At 61.8% G+C, this 18,909-nt stretch overlaps 1 protein-coding gene across 4 annotated transcripts; it reads right to left on the bottom strand.

Moving 5' to 3' along the window:
- Window positions 1-2,681: 2,681 nt before the first annotated feature.
- Window positions 2,682-17,527, bottom strand: S100Z (S100 calcium binding protein Z). 4 transcript variants are annotated; one of them, XR_016220315.1, is made up of 4 exons: window positions 5,634-17,527; window positions 4,735-4,929; window positions 3,271-3,490; window positions 2,692-3,090 (listed from the first exon to the last, which is right to left on the bottom strand). XR_016220315.1 is itself a non-coding variant. In XM_051838708.3 (3 exons), the coding sequence occupies exons 1-3, from the start codon at window positions 5,679-5,681 to the stop codon at window positions 3,332-3,334; spliced, it is 402 nt and encodes a 133-aa protein (XP_051694668.3). In that variant the 5' UTR covers window positions 5,682-16,911; the 3' UTR covers window positions 2,682-3,331. The 4 variants fall into 4 exon arrangements, 3 of the variants coding, with proteins under 3 accessions (XP_051694668.3, XP_089169006.1, XP_069912971.1); XM_051838708.3 differs by having other exon boundaries at window positions 2,682-3,490; window positions 5,634-16,911; XM_089312880.1 differs by having other exon boundaries at window positions 2,682-3,490; window positions 4,735-4,933; window positions 5,181-16,908.
- Window positions 17,528-18,909: the final 1,382 nt, after the last annotated feature.

Below are 18,909 nucleotides of genomic sequence, written 5' to 3'. Positions count from 1 at the left end.
GGCCCAGTGGCATCGCTGTCCCTGCATCCGTAGCCGGACTCCCACGTGGAGTTCCCCCGAGTGTGCGTGTGTGCACGGACACGCACACGCAGTCGGCGTCTCCTGCGGACAGGCGCAGTGGTAATGCGCGGTGCTGCCATCACGTGGGAGCCCAGGTTCCCGGCCGGCCGTTTGGTGGCTCCAGCTCCCTGCTAACCGCCTGGAAAGGCAGCCGATGAGCAGGTGGGCCCGTGCCACGCTCGCGGGAGACCGGCATGGAGTGCCTGGCTTCCGGCTTCGGCCTGGCCCAGCCCAGGTTGTTCAGCCATCTGGGGTGAATCAGCGATGGGAGCTCCCGCTCTCTCTGGTTCTCCTTCGCTCCGGCATCTGCCTTTCAAGCAGATACATTAACGACAACAAAAACCGGGAACTCTTCAGCACACACTCCAGGCGCCACATGCGTCTGTCTGCCCGCACCAGGGTGACCCTGGAACTCAAGAGACTGAATGAACTTCCTGTGCTTGCGGGTTGGAAGCATCGCCCGACAGGAGCTGCCATGCGGCGCTCGAGGCCCTGCGTGTGCCATCCATCCATGGGGGATGGCCGGTCCCCTGCGGCAGCTCCAGTTGGCAGAGCAGGCCCTGGGGAAGCTGCCAGGCAGGCGGCTTCCCACACAGGAAGTAACGCCGGGCCTCCTGGGTGCCGCGCGCTCCTGCTCTGTGCTGAGCCCAGGCTGCGGCTGCCTCCCCTACTCTGGTCCTGGGGACAGCGAGCTGGATGGGTGTGGCCTTCACGGTCCACTGCTCCAGCTCTGGCAATGAGCGGCTGCCCCTCCGGGCTCTGCCCTCCCCACCGAGCTGCTTGCGTTGTCCCGTAGAAGGAGTCAGGAGGGCGAGGGTCTTCCTCCCACCCTGAAGGGGCAGCAGCATTCAGAGTGGGCCCTGCGCCAACGCTCATCCTGCAAGCCAGGACCTGCGGTGCGGTCCACACTTCATGCTCCTTCCAGCCCCTAGCAAAGGCAGAAGTCGGTGCCGGGACACATGAAATCGACACGCACCTCACGGGCAAAAGGGAACGTCCTCTTCCAGGAAAGAACTCTTGGGACAGCGTGTAATCCCTACCCACATGGCACTTTCAGACATCAGTGTCTTTTCCCCACTTTCGGTCGATTTTTTAAAATGTCACGAAACATTGTTGTTCCATCCATTTCTCTTCCTTGAAAACGTTCTTAAAATATGAAGAAAATGTTGGATTCGGTTTCATTTTAGAAAATGGAAACTTGGGAGCAAATCAAAAAGAAAAGTTTAAGGCCACTGAAACGTGTGCGACGCTGACTCATGGGAGTCGGGAGCATCCGGGCAGGTGAGGAAGGCCCCTCACACCTGCTCGGACGGCCAACTGCTGTCCAACTGACCCACCTTGCCCATGGGAGGAGCCTGCAGGCGCTCCCTGAACTCGCTGCTCCCAACTGTCTGAGGAACACAAAGACTGGCTTTCCAGTTACCGAAAAAATGACCAGACTCAGCACCAGCAAGTCCAAAGTTGGCAGGCACTCCCCTTGTTCATGCAACAGGCATCTATTGAGCACTTACTGTTTGCCACACAGGGAGACACCTATTGAGCACCTACTATTGGCCAGTCACAGATGATCACCTGCCCGACTCGGGGGGAGTTCGCCCTTCCTGTCCCCACCTCCACCTTTCTCATTCATTCTGTCTTGGCCTCTGCAGTCCGTGCGCCCTGCCTGTCCTCAGTCTGCCTGGCCCCTACTGTGTCCCTGGCCAGCTCCTCCTGTCCCCGAGCACCAGCTGCAGGCCCTCTGTCCTGCCCGGGCCCCACGATCACCCTAAACACCACGGCTGACCGGCACGCGGGAGCCAGCAGCTCTTCACCTGCAGGCCAGAGCACAGTGCACGCCCACCTCCTCCACGTGCGTGTCCGACAGCACAGCCAGTGAGCTCTCCGCAGGGCCTTCTCCAGTCACACCACCTGGCAAATGGCTTCATCAGCTTGACCGAAGATCTACACGCCAGAGACCGTGTGGCTGCGTGTAACAGAACTCGGCTCAGCTGTCATCTTTTTCACGTAACAAGGTCAGAGGCCAGCGGCCAGGGCTGGTGAATAACTGGTCCAGACTTCCTGTATCTCTTTTTCTCCACCATCCTCACGGCTGCAACACGGCTGTCCCACCTCCCGCCTCATATCCACATCCAAAGGATGGAAAAGGCATTTACAAGGTATAAGGCACAGAGTCTATGTGGAAAGAGCAAAACATTCCAGAAATTCCTAGTAGATTTTGTGTCTCCCTCACAGTTCAGAACTGTGGTAAAAGCCCTCCCCCCCCCCCCCCCCCCGCAGAGCTGGGAAACGTAGCTTCTCAGCTGGGCACGCTGCTACCCTGCACAATCAGGGCTCTGAGAAGCGCAGAGTAGACACGGGACAGGCACACACTTCCGTGCCAGCCCCGGCAGCGCCCACTGCCTCCAAGTCCCTCCCTCCACCTCAGCTGCTTCTCGTCCCCATCGCTGAGACCCTGGTCTGGCACCCCTGGACCGTCGCCGCAGCCCCCTAAGCGGCCTCTGTCCTCGGCAGTAAGAGTGGTCACAAGACAGCGTGAGTGACTCATGCCATGCCCTTCCATGAAGTTCTCCGGACGATCTACCCTAGCTGGTTCCCCAGAAGCAGACCGTGAGACAAAGATTCACAAGCAGCCATTTATTTGCGAGGGGCAGGAAGCGGGGCTGTGCTGTATGGGGAGACAAGGCGGCGAAGGGGGCCCTGGGGCTGCTGAGCCTTCCGCAGAGGGAAGCTCCAGGTGACGGCAGGACGGCTTGTTGGGAATTCTCCTTTGCAGAAGGGAGGCCGCTCAGACCCAGGGCCCTGTGTTTGCGGCATCAGCTCCTGGCCATGAGCCTGCCCCTCCCCAGCCTGGCCCACTCCGTGACTGCTCTGCCGTCCTGCGCTCAGCCGCACCCGCTGCCCCGCGGGAAGGAGGACCACAGAGCGCCAGGGCACTCGGCAACAGGGCGGACGTAGAATATAACTTACGGATGACAGCATCTGTCTCAGACATTTGCCTGGTGCTGGCCTCGTTTCCAAGTAGCTAACTTTCTGACAAACAAAAAGAACATGTAAGAAACATCTGTGATAATACGGGCAAATTCTAGGTGGGGCACAGGGGACTTGGAGTCGTTCTGTGAAGTCAGTCCATGAAGGCACACATAACGTAACAGCACTAGCAAGCAGCGGCCTGTCTAGCGTATCTACAGGTGATGTCGCTGGTCTACAGACCTGAGTGGCCAGCCGAGGCCTTGGGCCAGGCGTGTGCCCGTGCGGGAGCGGCCACCTGTCTTCACTTGCCTTTCTTCTTCAGCTGCTCTACAAAGTAATCGTTACAAGCCACAGTCAGGGCTGCCACCATGACCACGAATTCGTTGAAGTCCACTTCGTTGTCCTTGTTGGCATCCAGGTCGTGCATGATCTTGTCAACCAACTGGGGGTCCTTCTGGCACTAGAAGCAGAGAGAGAGCGTCTGACTGCCGGCCCGACAACTGCAGGTGCCCCTCCCCGTGACTGCCAGCCACGCCCACTGCAGCCGCTCATTTCCAAGAGCCCGTGTGCGGGTAGGTCTGGCCCAGGTACAAAGCTTGAAGGAGCCCACCACCCTGGCCAGCGTCCACCTGATGCTGACTCACCCCGAGGAGCAGGCCAAGCCAAGCGGCCACTCAGCCAAGTGAGTGTGGGAGCTAGAATTGCACTGAGGGTGGGGCCGGGACACTGGGAAGCTCCACCCTCTACAACAGAACTGAGCAAATCTCTCACCATTTGAGGTTTCATATTAAAAATGAGGAGCGTTGTGTCCACCACACATTCTGAGGACCCCACAACACACTTTCCAGATGCCCAGCGCCAGGTTGCTAGACTGATCCAGGAGGAATCAGGGCCCCAGGGAACTCGACTTCCGGGGCCACAGTGCAGTCCGGGCGTACGTGTGCACCTGGGACTACACAGGGCACAGAACAGGGCAACGATCGCTGTATCCGGCGGCTTCCTCAGCCCACGACTGGATGCGCACAAGAGGCGGCCGACGCAGCACAGACCTGGGGGGTTGGGGGCCCAGGCACCCCGGCCTCTGGGGTCAGAGGCTGCCCAGAGTTTGCAGGGCATTCTCCAGGGCCCTGTCACTGGCTGCTGCCAGTCACGTCCTGCATGGAAACTTTGACTCAAATCACTGTGGGCCAACGATTACCAACGATTACCAAGTACTCGAACAGATGCAAGTATTACCCTGAACTTTCTGTTATAAGCATCACACCACAAGGCAGCCCAACCAAACCTTTAGAAATTCCTAAACCACCGCCACCTACACCCCCCAAACCCCCACCGGCTGCTGAGCACCGGGGCAGGGCGCCTGCAGATGCCCCAGAGTCACTGCACTCTCCCGGTTTGCACAGACAATGCTATGCAGTTGCAGGCGGCGTGCGCGCACCTCATGGTGACCCCTAATCTGAGCTGAGTCTTAGCTGTGCCTCGGTGTCCACGGCAGGTGACACCGCCGCCTCCCCCGGCGCACACAGGGCGCCCGCCTGTGTGCAGCTCTGTGTTGGCCTCCCCGGTGCAGTGCATCTCACACAACGCACCACGTTCCCGAGCAGAGCTGCACCTCCAGCACCCTGGACGGAACAGGGGCAGGCGGCACGCACGCACTCACTGATGGGAACTCCGTGAGCGCAGGGGCAGGCGGCGCGCACTCACCGACAGGAACTCCGTGAGCTCTCGCTGCAGCAGCAGCTTCAGCTCCCGCTTGCTCAGCTTGAATCTGTCTCCTTCCTTGCACGAGTACCGGTGGAAGATCCTGATCATGGTGTCCATGGCCATCTCCAGCTGGGTGGGCATCTCGGCTGCAGCACCGACCTCTCCAGGGGCAGGAGCCCAACCAAGGCGAAGACACTGGCTTGAAGGAAGCAGACAGGAGCCCCTGGCAGCCTTGGGAACCCGCAAGGTCCCCCCCCACTGCCCCCTCCCAGGGCACACTGCTCAGGTGCTCACAGGCCCCCTTCATGGTGGGCCCCTCCTCCCCAGTCCTGGCTGCCCCAGGATGCTGCAGGCAGCTCATTCCCAGGCCAGCGGACAGGCAGGCACTGGGTCCTGGGAGCGGGGAAGCAAGGGAGCTCAGGACAGGAGGAAAAGACCGACTGTACCTGCTCAGCCAGCGCCCGCTCTGTCGCGCTGTTTACAGCTCGGCTGGAGCGTTTATACCCAGGTCCCACCCGGCACACCTGTTCCCAACAAGGGGAAATTACCAGAGACCAGAGACTCCGAGGGCGGTGCCTCGGTCTGTTTTTAATCACCAGAAGGCACAGGTGTGAGCTGCTGCCCCCAGGGCTGCCAAGCGGGGCTGCCCGGGCGTGGACATGTCAGGGGAGGGGGGCTCGGCCATCCCCGGATGGGGGCTCCCACTGGGGCCCGACTGGTTGCTAGGGAGCTGATGGCTGGAAGAACTCTAAAAACAGAGGGGCCAGGAGGGAGACACTCAGCAGGGCCGCGGACTAGACAGCTGTGCCACCGGGAACCGCGGAGAGAGGACGCGCAAGGGCCACCGAGAAATAACAAACGTGCAGCTGCCTAAGGAATTACAGAGAGGAGGTACTCACGGAACAGGAGGGGCGTGTGGCCCGGGGGTGGAGGCCCGCGTCCCACATCAGTGCCTGGGGTGGGTTCCCAGCTCCAGCCTCCTGCAGACGCCAACCTGGGGGGAGGCAGCTGACGACCCGGCTCCGGCCTCCCAGGCGGGAGCCCTGTACTGAGGTCGGGTTCCAGGCCCTGGCCCCAGCCTCTGGGGCAGTGACCAGTGGATGGCCGTGCGCTCGCTCGCTCTCTCTCTCTCTCTCTCTCTCTCTCTCAAACAGGTAAATTTTTTAAAGTAATAAATTGGTAAAATAAGGAGCGGGGGCATTAACAGGTGGTTGGGAGTGCAACTTCTGAAGTTACACTTTTTAAACTGATTTTCTAACTTTTCAGTGATAGGAACATGCTACCCAGTCACAGACTTGAAATGGGGCGGCGCTGTGGCGCGGCGAGCGAGGCTGCTGCTTCCAAGGCCAGTGCCCTGACCAGGTGCCAGTCCGGTGGCTGCTCCGCTCCCGCGACTGCGCCTGGGAAAGCAGCGGAAGACGGCTCAAGGCCGTGGGTCCCTGCACCCACATGGGGACCTGGATGGGGTTCCTGGCTCCTCTTTGGCCTGGCCCAGCCCTGGCTGTTGTGGGCACTGGGAGAGTCAACCAGCGGGTGGGGGATTTCTTCCTCACTCTGTCACTCTACCTGTCAGACAGGTCAGTGACTTCTGCAAACTGAAAGAGAACAAGCACAGAGCAGCTGTGTGTGCAGGAGCTCACAGCTGGGCGCCTCGGGGAAGAAGACTTCGTAGAGAAAGTGCTCCCCTCTGGACAACCAAGGCCGGAGTCGGCCAGCGTCCTCTCCATCCTCTCAGCCGGCCCGGGCACCCCCACGCCCAGGCCCGGGCTCACGGCGGTGCTGTGCTGCCACGTCAGGGATGTGTAGAGGGCAGGGAGAATGTTCTGGATGCCGGAGAGCATGGCATACAAACAGACTCCCCTCTGCCAACCCCCAGTCCAGAGCCCACACTTGGCGTCTTCCAGTGTGAGACACGGAGCCGGGCAGGTTAAAGGTGCCTGCACGGCCCTCACCCCTCACCGGTCTCCCACCACTCCAGCCTCAGTTTCCCAGGCAGGGTCAGTGGGGGGAACTCCCCAGAAGGAGGGGCCAGAGGGTAAGATGTGACTGTCCTTACAGCAAGAACTCACATACGCACGTCTGCATCACTCACAGTCACGCACAAACCACACAGGCGCCTGCGGGCACACACAAGCACACACACCCTTACGTGTGCACCACCCTCTCTCCACATCCTGTGTCTCTGCGGGCTTCCTGCATCCGCCCACCCAGACACACCTGCCCATCATGCCCCTGGAGACGGCCCCCACACTGGCCAAGGAACACTGCCCAGGCTTGCATGCTCTGCCGGCCCCTGTGGGACCCCGACACGACAATCAGCCCTTGCGGCCAATCCCACTCCTGTTTTTCTTGGGGTCGTGTCAAGTGGGCCGGAAGCAGGAGCGCAGACGTCTCTCTGGCACGGGGCTCCCCCCAAGCTCTCCTCTGTGCCTCCGCGGCCCTCTCGCCCCCTGGTTCCAGGTGCACGTTCACTGTCCAGCTCAGGCGCTGCTCCCCAGGGCTCCCAGCCCTCTGGCCATCTCCGTAAGCCCCGTCGCAGCTCCGCTCCAGAACCCTCACCCAGTGCCATAGCTTTCCACACTCAGCGGGACCAAGGCTGCACTCGCCCGTCCTGAGCCTGCCTTCTCCCGCGCTGACCACACAGGCACCACCTCTGCATGGCACGGCCTCTCTCCCAGCTCCTCACTGTCCCTGCTGTCTGGGCCCGCTCTGCCCTCACTCTGGACCACAGCAGCACCTCGCTCCCGGGCACTCCCAGGGCTGCCCAGGAGAAAGCTGGGCTCTCTCGCTCTTCCCTGGCCGCGTGCACTCAGGGCTGTGGCCTGGGGTGCTGATTCCGCCTTCTCCCTGACTAAGCTCCACACCAGCTCCTCCCGGAGGCTCCCGGCCTCTCCTACACGTGTGACGGTGACTACCTGGGCCCCATCCCCTCACCAGTGCACTTGTCACACATCCCTGCTGGGGTTGGCCCGGCGCTCCCCACTCCGCGCACCTGCCCGAGCTCCAGATGTCAGGGCTGGTGTCTGGGCCAGCTCGGCCCCCACAGCGCTGGGCACAGGCCCAGGCACGCATGCCTTCTTGCTGGGGAACACGGGATGGGCTCCCAACACCTTGGCACTTCGCTGTCCTACTGATTACCCGACCGCCAGCGTCTCACGCACAGGCTGTGCAGGAACGCGCGCAGTCAGGCGGGAGCCGCGTCAGCGCACACTCAGGGGCCGACAGCACAGCCAGTGTGATATGGCCTCCAGGCTGACGCTCCGGGCACATAAACACGGGGCATCACCCAAAGCGTGTGGGCCTCAGCAGTGTTCAGCCACAAATGGAATCACTCAGCCACGCCGACAGGGGAGACTTAACAGAGAGCACACTGCAGACGCCCACACGGGACTGCCTCAGGAAATCAGTCTCGCTTCTCCATCCCAGGCCTCGGGCGGAGGAGCAAGGTCTGGGTCCTCTGGTCCCTGCTGCCACCTAGTGCCAGGCCCCAGCACTGCACCTGGGAGCCCAAGTTCCAGAACACACTTGAAATCATGTTAAATAAGGCACCTACCTGGCCCCTCTTCAAGCTCTTATCTATATTTTTGGGGGAAAAAAAGACATTCATTTACTTATTTTTTTTAACAGGCAGAGTTAGACTGAGAGAGACAGAGAGAAAGGTCTTCCTTCCGTTGGTTCACCCCCCAAATGGCTGCCACGGCCAGCACGCTGTGCCGACCCAAAGCCAGGAGCCAGGTGCTTCTTCCTGCTCTCCCATGGGGTGCAGGGCCCAAGCACTTGGGCCATCTTCCACTGCCCTCCTAGGCCACAGCAGAGAGCTGGACTGGAAGAGGGGCAACCGGGACAGAATCCGGCACCCCAACCCAGGGTGCTGGCGCCGCAGGCGGAGGATTAGCCTAGTGAGCCGCAGCGCTGGCCCATTTACTTATTTGAAAGGCCGAGTGACAGAGGGGGAGACAGAGAGATCTTCCATCTGCTAGTTCACTCCCCAGATGGCCGCAATACCCAGAGCTGGGCCAGGCCAAAGCCATCCAGGTCTCCCACGTGGGGGCAGGGGCCCAGGCACTCAGCCATCCTCTGCTGCTTTCCCAGGTGCAGGACAGGAGCTGGATCCAAAGTGGAGCAGCCGGGGCTCGAACCAGTGATCATCTGGGTTGCCGGATCGCAGTCAGTGGCTTAACCACTGCGCCACAGCATCCGCCCTGTCTTGTCCAGAAGCCAGCTGGGCCCCGCCTGGCCCCCAGGAGCACGGCTCAGCAGCACCGGCCAGGCTGCAGACAGGCGAACGGAGGGCGCAGCGGGCGCGCCCCAGTCCGAGCTCCTCACCTCGCTCCAGCCGCTGCCCCGCCGCATGTTCCTGTTGTTGGCAGGGGCGGCCTGCCCGGCCAGGACGGGGCACAGAGAAGGAGGGGAGCGGCAGACCCAGCTCCGGAAAGGTTAAACCAAGGAGGGAGAGATCTACGAGGGTGGGACAGGCAGAGAGGCCGAGGCGAAGTTGACCGGAGAGGACAGCACTCAGAGCTGGTGCCACAGAGCTGGGGCCCCGGCAGGAGCTCACAGGGCCTGGCTGTACCGTAGTTTCGGGAAAGCAGGCACTGGAGAAGGCAGCACAGAGACTCGGCGTCACCGCTGCTCCAGCTCCAACCCGAGCTCCATGCCTCCCGCCGTGGGGAGGGAGAAGGAACCAAGTCCAGACTTCAGGCTTGAAACCCCGAGCAGGCTGGCACTGGACCCCTCACCCCAGCCTCTGGGGACAGGGTGGGAGTCAGTACAGCTCTGCAGTGGAGCTAAGTGCCTGGCTTGCCTGGAGAGACCAGCACCCGACAGAGCCCAAAGCCTCTGGTTGAGGCCAGCACCTTCTCAACAACCCACCGTGGATGTGGGATGGGGCGCCCTCTGGTGCTGACACCGAGACAATACACCAAGAGCAGACCGTGACTTGGGGCGCCATCTAGTGCTAGAATGATGGAAGTGTCACGGCCCAGAGAAAACAAGCGAAGGGCCGGCACCAGTCCAGATCTGGAAGACTGGGAAAATGTCCTAGTCCCTCCAGGGGTGGACAGTGTCATGCGGCAGAGAACCACGAGCTCACTGGTGAACAAAGTGAGGCGGCAGAATCAGACCAGGACGTAACTGACGGACACGAACGCTCGGAACGGAATTTCAAACTGCGGTTGTAAGGAAACTATGAGATTCAGAAAACTGCAGAGAAATGATGCACTCCTCTAACAGAGACACTTAACAGGGCGGCAGAAGCACTTTTCAGACGTCAACATGGAATGCTCTGGTGCGGCAGGCTAGCCTGCTCCTGGGGGCAGCTGCAGCCCACACCGGAGCGCCTGGTTCAAGTCCCGGCTTCTCCGCTCTTCTGATCCAGCCTCCTGCTAACGCGCCTGGGAGGCAGCAGGTGATGGCCCAGGTGCCTGGGTTCCTGACACCCACGTAGGAGACCCGGATGGAGTTCCTGGCTCCTGACTTCAGCCCGGCCCAGGTCCAGCTGCTGTAGGCATTTGGGGAGTGAACCAGAGGATGGAAGATCTGTGTGTGTGTGCGCGTGTGTGTGTCTGTGTGACACACTTTCAAAAAACTAAAAAAAAAAAAAAAGCTTTTTAAAAAATATCAAGTAGAAGGTTTTGAGTATAAAACACATTGAATGAAATTAAAAATGTGATAAAAGGCATCAAAAGTACAGGAGAGGAGTTGGCGCTGTGGCGCAGCGGGTTAATGCCCTGGCCTGAGCGCCGGCGTCCCATGTGGGTGCTGGTTCTAGTCCCGGCTGCTCCTCTTCTGATCCAGCTCTCTGCTACGGCCTGGGAGGGCAGTGTAGGATGGCCCGAGTCCTTGGGCCCCTGCACCCGCGTCAGAGACTCGGAAGAAGCTCCTGGCTCCTGGCTTTGCATCTGCGCAGCTCTGGCCGTTGCAGCCATTTGGGGAGTGAACTCTGTAATCTTTCAAATAAATAAAAATAAATCTTTTTTTAAAAAAAAAGTACAGAAGATCAAGCAGAATAAAGAACCAGTGAGCTCAAACAGGCAGAGAATAAAGATAATGAGGAGGAAGGAGCGAGCCTACGGGAACTGCAGGACGACAGTAAAGGAGCGCTCCCCTCTCCCTGGATCTCTCTCACGCTCTCCTCCGTCTTTCTCCTTCTCCACCCCTTCCCTCCGGTCTGTCGGGTTCCCCACCAATAAACCCTTTCCTTTAAAAAAAAGGGGGCAGGTATCTAAGTTACTGAGATTCAGGAGGGTGTTTTTAAATTATTATTAGTTGAGGGGCCGGTGCTGTGGCACAGTAGGTTAATCCTCCGCTGCAGCGTCTGCATCCCATGTGGGTGCCAGTTCTGGTCCCAGCTGCTCCTCTTCGGATCCAGCTCTCTGCTGTGGCCTGGGAAAGCAGTGGAGGATGGCCCAAGTGCTTGGGCTCCTGCACCCGCATGGGAGACCCGGTGGAGGCTCCTGGCTCCTGGCTTCAGATCAGCGCAGCTCCGGCCGTTGTGGCCATTTGGGGAGTGAACCAGCAGACAGAAGACCTCTCTCTCTGTCTCTCCCTCTCACTGTCTGTAACTCTACCTCTCAAATAAATAATAATAAGTTGCTATCATTTGAGAGGCAGAGGGAGAGCGCGATCTGCCACCTGCTGGCTCACTCCCCAAACACCTGCGATGACTGGGAGGGCCCAGCGGACGCCAGGGATCCAGTCTGGCTCTCCCATGTGGGTGGAAGGGGCCCCACTACCGCAGCCGTCATGCTGACTCCCTGGCTCTCGCCTCGGCAGGAGCTGGAACAGGGCGCGGGGCTGGGAGGCGAACACAGCCACTGGGATGCGGAATGTGGGTGTCACAGCTGTTACACCAACCACGCCTCCCCCAACAGGGGCTGCCGAGACTGAGCACGCAGCACCTCCAAGAGAGACCCGAAAACGTCCCAAAGCTACAGAAAGATAGACCCATCAGGGCTGGGCAGGTGAGACTCAGCCCGGCCCAGCCAAGTCTACCGCACGCCGTGAGCACCAGCTCGCCAAGCTCAGCGGTCACCAGCGGATCCTCCCCAGGGCAGGAGAAAGGAAGCGACGGCACCAGGACGTGCCGGCTCACCAGACTGCGCCGGCGGCACAGGCGGACACGCGTGGCGGCCAAGGGCACCGCGCACCAGAGCTGTCCTTCAGCTGCAGAGAAGGGCATCGCTGGGCCGCAGCAGCCGAGGGGCCGGCGACGTGGCGCGGCGGGCGCGGCCTCCGCCCGAGACACCCACATTCCGCACCAGAGAGCCGGTTCCGTCTGGCCCGGCTTCCTGCTGGACGGCTCAGGCCACGGGGGGGCGGGGGGGGCCTGCCGCCCACCGGAGCGCCCAGGAGTTCCCGGCTCAGAGCAGGCTGCGGCAGGGATTTGGGGAGCGAGCCAGCAGCAGAGGGGAGATGCACCTCTCTCTCTCTCTCTCTCGCTCTCGCTCTCTCCTCTATTTCTTTGTCGCTTTGCCTGTCAAATAAAGGAAAAAAATCCTTAACAAATGCACTGGAACCAGGGCACGCTCAGAGAGGACGCGCATGCGCAGCGCTGGCAGAAGAGGGCGCTGTCTCCCACGGCCTCAGCACCCGTGGAGGGAAGGCAGGAGGCGGGACTTGGAGGCCGCAGCAGCTCCCACTGACCTTCAAGGAACAGACCTGGGCCTGCGACAGATCACACCTGGCCAGGGGGCGCGGTCTCTGGTCTGATGGGAGCCCGGGCCGCTGTGTCACCCGCGGGCACTGCGGCGCCCTGGGGCTGGCGGCGGTCAGCGCAGGCCCGCAGTGACAAGCACCCAGGGTTGGCGGCGGCGCCCTGCCCTGCCCTGCGCAAGGCCTTCACCCCGGGGCTGGATTTGCTGGCTCCGGGTCAGACGCCAGCCGCCTTACCCAGCCACGGTGATGCTGCTCCTCCCAGACACGCGGGTCCCGGGGGCCGGGGCCCCTCACGTGGGCCGAGGCAGACACTGCTGGCCGCAGGATTCTGCACCCCGTGTTTGCCTGTGGGCTGCAGGACAGGGTGTCTCCAATGCCGGACCCCAGCACGGACACTGTTTCCTCCTGCTAACGCCTCCTTTTTGAGAGGTGTATGAAGATTCGTGGTGGCCAAAGTGGCTCAAAATTCACACCTAAGTCAACGCTGAATCCTGAAGTCCCTGTCACCCTAAGGGCTGCTTCTTCACGCCATCGCTATGACTGTAACTACAGTCACAAGAGAGAATCCCATCGGCGTGGCCGGCGCTGTGGCGTGGCCAGTGAAGCCGCCACCTGCAGCACTGGCGACCATGCGGGCGCTGGCTCGAGTCCCAGCTGCTCCACTTCCCATCCTGCTCTCTGCTGTGGCCTGGGAAAGCAGTGGAAGATGGCCCAATCCTTGGGCCCCTGCACCTGCGTGGGAGACCTGGGGAAGCTCCTGGCTTCGGACTGGCCCAGCTCCAGCTGTTGCAGCCAATCTGTGGAGTGAACCAACAGATGGAAGACCTCTCTCTCTCTCTTTAGAGATCTATTTATCTGAAAGACAGAGTTACAGAGAAAGGCAGAGACGGGGTGGGGGGGGTCTTCCATTCGCTGCTTCACTCCCCAATTGGCTGCAGCGGCCGGCCGGAGCTGCGCCGATCCGAGGCCAGGAGCCGGGAGCGTCTGCTGCCCCTCCTCCACCCTCACCCCTCTCCCATCCTCCTCCTCCTGACCAGGGAATGGAGGTTTGAACCGGCCCACCCCAGCAGCCTTCGGCGCAGATTTAAGGGCCCAGGATCCCGCCCGCAGCAAGGCAGCGGCACAGCCGTCCCCGGGCTCCCGGCGCTGGCCTCGGTCAGGGAGCGCCGCCCGGTGTCCGTGCAGTCGGCCTGGGTGGCCTCAGCCTGCGGCCCCGCGGTCCTGCGAGGGCGCTGAGGCCAGCTCCCGACGCCACCCGTGGCTAACACCTGCGTGAGGCTGCGGCTTCCTGGAACTTTGAGAAAGCAACACCCGGGGCTCCTCCAGACCAGACAGGCGGGCACCCACCTCGGCCACTGCGGGGGCAGCAGGCCGGCCAGCAGCGAGGGATGGCGGAAGGCCCACCCGGGCTCGCAGCCGCTCCTCGCCCCGCGGGTCTGGGGTCCGAGCCTGGCTGCTGGCTGCGCGCCCAGGCCAGCGGCGCGCCTCGGGTCCACAGCAACTCCCCCACCCTGCAGCAAGGCCTCCGAGCTGTCCAGACCCGGGGGCCGCGCCAGCCACGCCGCAGTAGCTCGTCTCAGCCCCCGGAAAAGCACATGAAGCCGGGAGGACAGGAAGGGTCCCCACTCGCGGCGGCGCGAGGGTGCCCATCGCGGGAGACCCTGCCGCGGCCGCATACTGGGTCACGTGCGGCAGGGCCCCGTCAATCACGTGGGACCCTCAGTGCTGCCTCTGCCCCGCGCCCCCAGCCCACCCTCTGCCACCTGGGCCACCCACTCCCACGGCCACGCGCCGCTGTTCCCACGCGGCTCCTCTCAGCCCGGCTCCGCCCCCTGACCTCTGCCCTCTGCGTCTCTGGATTTCCCGCGCTCCTGGGACGCCCCGCCCACAGAGAGGCGGCGGACGTGCCAATGGCGACAAATCCTGCCCGACCCGGAAGTGCTGTCCTGCGGCAAGCGCGGGCTTCTGGAAGAACTTCCGGGGCGGGCGCTTGGCGCGGCCGGGGACGTCTCTGCCGGAGGTGGCGGTGCCCACGGGGAGCGTGAGTTCGAGTCCCGGCTGCTCCTCCTTTCCGACGCTCCTGAGACCGACCCCGACCCCGACCCCTGGGCCCACCGTGCCACACGGGCAGGCCCGCACACGCTGCACAGTCCCATGTCACACGCCCACGTAGTGCACACGGGCACCACACTCGCCCCCTGCACACTTGAGCACCACCACCCATGTGCACGCGGCACACGGGCGCCCCGGTTTCTCAAGGCAGCTGCAGGCCACCCAGGAAGTCAGGACGGCCACAGACGGGAGGCACAGGCGCAGCGGATGCGGCAGCAGGTGCAGAGCCACAGCTCTGTCTCTCCCTGCCTTTCAGATCAAAGTTATCTTCCATTTCTAGCTCTAGATGCAATCAGCGACTTGCAGACCACGGGGCACATCTACAAACTCGGGTTCTCCATCAAATAAGCTGTAAGGCCGCAGGGAGATGAATGAGGTCATTAAAAGATATCAACCCACTACAGCTGCAGACTGAAGCCAGGAGCCAGGAACTCCATCTCCGTGTGGGCGGCAGGCACCTAGCGAGCTGAGCCGTCCCCTCTGCCTCCCGCCCAGGGAAGCAGAGTCGTGCTGAGACGTGAACCAGGCACTCCAACTAGCGACAGAGGTGCCCCAGGCGGTGACAGAACTGCTGCACCAAAACCCAGCCCGGCCGGGCTGCCTGTGCCACCACACCACCACCCGCCGTGCTGTAAGAGCCAACGGGCACTTCTGTGTTCGCGGCCTCCTGGGCTACCCGGCTGGACCTCCACTTTCCCTCGACGCACTCGGCTCCCCACAGCTGCTCCCGGAGCCGCCGTGCCCCAGCGGCCGTCCTCCTGCTCTGTCTCCTTTCCTGGCCCCTCGTCTGCTCAAGAGGTCGCAGATCCCCGGGCCTCTGTGCCAGCCCCTCCTCTGTATCCTCTCCGTGACATCACCGAGTTCTTGGCTTTAGGCGCAAGCGATGCGGCAAATCTATCGCTAACTGCCACTTAAGACGCCCACACGCAGCCAGGCAAGTGCCCATCCAGCAGTCCCGTCTGGGTGGCCAACTGGCAGCACACGCTCCAGACGCCATCCTCGACACAGATCTTGATCTTCAGCCTGCCCCTTGCTCACCCCTGACCACTCCACTATCACCCGCCAGGCGGAAGTCCTCACCGGCCCCTCCCGTCCGCCGGCATTCCTCCGTGCACCTGCTCCCACCGAGCCACTGCACACTGTCCTCAGTGCTCTCTCCTGCGCCTCTGGAATCCGCGCCGTGCACAAGAGCCAGTGGCCTTCTCAGGGACCAGCCAGCCAGCCCTGAGGCGTCTCACCTAGTCCAGCTCCTCCACCCCCCACCGACCCACCTGCCCGACTCCTCCCCACAAAGCCCCCACCTGGGGCCCACCTCTGAACAGCTCTCCTGTCCTTAACACCAGGACCGAACTCCCCCCTTCTCAGAGCCACGCCACCCCCCAGCACGCAACACTCCCAGCTCTCCCCGCTGCTGGGTGTGTCCTGTCTTCAGAAAGCAAACCCACGGGAAGCCTCACCCACCCACCTTACACGTAGGGCTGGGAAGAGTCCTCCATCAGGAATCACCCCGATAACAAAGTGCGGAACACGTCAAGCACAGCCACACAGAGGAGCGCTTGGGAGCATGCTGGGTGCAAACCCACAACAGAGCACCCAAGACTGCCGACTCAGCGCCCTGTGCAGCAGGGCTACGGGGCGGGATCCTACAGCTGGCTGGGGCCGCGGCCACCGAGGCCCACGCCTGAGAATCTTGTCTCACACGCTGCTAGCTGGGAGGAGACTGCAACTCCCAATCAAGCTGCAGTGTACACAGGACGCGTACGACAACCTCGCCACAGGGAAGCTGAGAACCCGTCAGCCGAGCCGAGCCGTGGTTAAGTCAGGGACCCACCGCCTGTGCAGAGCAGGCGCAGTCTCCAGTATGGTCCCCTGGGGCTCCCCCACATGGAAACGAAGCTGTCCGTGTGATCTTTAGCGTTGGAGGGGGTGACCCGAGTTCTCCTGGGTCGCTGGTTTGGGGGAAGCCAAAGCTTCGTGTTCTGAGGTCACTGGAGCAGCCCTGGCGTCGCGCCCACACCACCAGCACCTGGTCACCCTGTGGCCGGGCACCTGCAGCCGGTCACGCACCCAGCCAAGCCCAGGGCCTCAGCAGCTGCAGCCGACCTCCTGGCTGCCCCCCGGGAGAGCCAACCCCAGGGCCAGGCAGCCGCCCACTCCTGGACTCCTGACCACAGAAACCGCGCAGGGGAGCGACTGTGAATCAGTCTCGTTGTGAGTCACTGCCCTATGGACACGGCGTAGCACAGCGCGGCTCTCTCCTGTTTATAAAAGCACACGGTCACTCACTCAGGGACATGCCTCAGATGCCCTGGGGCAGGAAGCGGGGCTGTGACAGGGTGGGCACGCAGGGGCACAGGCGTCTTCCTTCTCTGCTGCCCGCGTTCAGTTTCACATGAACCACTTACACTTTTATTTATTTATGTCTTCATGAAAGGAGAGAGAGAATTTGCTGTTCATTTCCCAAACATCTACAACAGCCAGGGCTAGGCCAGGCTGAAGCCAGGAGCCAGGAGCTCCATCCGGGTCTCCCCTGTGGGTGGCAGGGACCCAGGAGCCTTAGCGGGAAGCTGGACAGGAAGCGGCCATCCCCAACGGTGACTTAACCGCTGCGCCCCGCCTGCCCCTGAGTCTTTTAAGCTACTTTTATAGGCGTGAGGGAGGCAGGTGTGGCGGGCGGGCGTGGTCCATCCCATGCCTTCTTGTCCCGTGTGCTCTCCCCTTCCTGCCACGCTCAGGATGCCTGGAACAGGGCCCCTGCCGCAGGTGTCGGAGACCTCCTCCCTCCGGAGTCACTGTTGTTTTCCTAACAGTCATGCGTTTCACTGCAAACGCCAGGACTGGACCGCCGGACTTCACTGCTGCCTTTGGGGGGATGAACCGGGGGCGGCTCTCCCAGCTGCAGGTGCTGCTGGCTCAGGCCTGGGCCCCGCTCCTCAGCGGCCTGTGTCACCAAGAGACAGATCTGCAGGCGGACCCAGCCACGGACCACGCCACACTATCCTCAAGGAAGGCGCCTCCCAGGTGTGGCCGTGACACCAGCTCAGGACTTCATCCCCATTCCCCAGGGCCTTGTTTTCCCTCCCGGACTCAGGGCCCGGGCCCGCTGTGGTGCAGCAGCGAGCTAAGCTGCCCTGTCCCACATCCCAAGTCCTGGCGGCTGCTCCCCATCTGCTCCAGCTCCCTGCTAGCCATCTGGGAAGGCAGGGAGGACGGCCCAAACTTGGACCCCTGCCACCCACATGGGAGACCTGGATGGAGCTCTGGGCTCCTGGCTTTGGTTGGCCTGGCTCAGCCCTGGCCTTTGTGGCCTTTTGGGGAGCAAACCAGTGGTTGGAAGACCTTTCTCTCCCCCCTTCAAAAACATGTCTCAAAAAAAAACCACCCACCAGGGGGTCAGGGCGGCCTGTCCACATGCCTTTCTCTGGCAAGCAGTTTCTGTCCCGGGCCAGACCACAGTGGTTCCCGCGGGTCTGTGAGTCTGTGAGCTGGACGCCCACGTCCTCCCCAGGCTGCAGGGATGAAGGTGTCAGCGCAAAGCTATGCATGCTAATGAGCTCACAGGCCAGGAACTCCCGGGGCAAACAACCAAGAACCAACCAAGTGACACAGCAGGAAACGCCCAGGACACGGCCCTGGGAACCCAGGACAGCCCGCACAGAGAGCCAGTCAGACTTTCAGTGCTTCGGGGCTTGGTTCAGAAAATCAGAGGGCGGCAGGGTGCCTAAAACAAGCGCACGCTGGCGTCCTCCGAGGAGCCTGTGCTCGGCCCAACCCCCCAGCCCCCAGGGGCGCCGCTGGCCGCTGGCCTTGCTTCTAAGATTCAGCTGCTCCGGGAGACTCCCGGGAGTCCACTTCTCAAATCCCTCCTTCCACACCTGAACTCACACACTCGAGGGCTTTTTGGAAATGAGTCAAGAATAGGACCAGGTCACCCACCCAGGGTACTACCTCGTCACTCGGAATGTGGCGCAGGAGCGGTGGTGGGGTGCAGTGGCTAGGCGTCACACGGGATGCCCCTATCCCCTATCGGAGTGCCTGGGTTCACGTCACACCAGATCCAGCTCCCTGTTAGTGCACACCCTGCAAGGCAGAGATGGCCAAGTCCTTGGGCCCCTGCTGCCCATGTGGGAGACCCCAGGAGTTCCTGGCTCCTGCTTTGGTCTGGCCCTTCCCCGGCTGTTGTGGCCATTTGGGAAGTGAACCAGCAGACAGAAGATCTCTGCCACTCTGCTTGCCAAATCAATTAAATAGCGTAACGCTCATATTCTCTACAAACTGTTACAAACGTTAGCTGGCTCTGGGACAGGACAACAGAAACAGGTGGCGGAGTGGAAGTGGCTTCATTGTATGCTTTCGTACAGCTCATATCATAAAAATACTAATTAAGAAACGGCAAGGACCAAAGAT

Source organism: Oryctolagus cuniculus, chromosome 14, assembly GCF_051225735.1.
Source record: "Oryctolagus cuniculus isolate XC-2025 breed Fujian yellow rabbit chromosome 14, ASM5122573v1, whole genome shotgun sequence".
In the NCBI taxonomy this organism is placed as follows: Eukaryota; Metazoa; Chordata; class Mammalia; order Lagomorpha; family Leporidae; genus Oryctolagus; species Oryctolagus cuniculus.
This window is presented reverse-complemented; position numbering and strand designations above follow the sequence as displayed.

Coding starts and splice junctions, on each gene's coding strand:
- S100Z (XM_051838708.3), bottom strand. CDS start 5,681: ATGTGGGACGCGGGCCTCCACCCCCGGGCCACACGCCCCTCCTGTTCC. Junction 4,930..5,633: donor CCACACGCCCCTCCTGTTCC/GTGAGTACCTCC, acceptor CCTTCAAGCCAG/TGTCTTCGCCTTGGTTGGGC. Junction 3,491..4,734: donor AGCTCACGGAGTTCCTGTCG/GTGAGTGCGCGC, acceptor CTCTGCTTCTAG/TGCCAGAAGGACCCCCAGTT.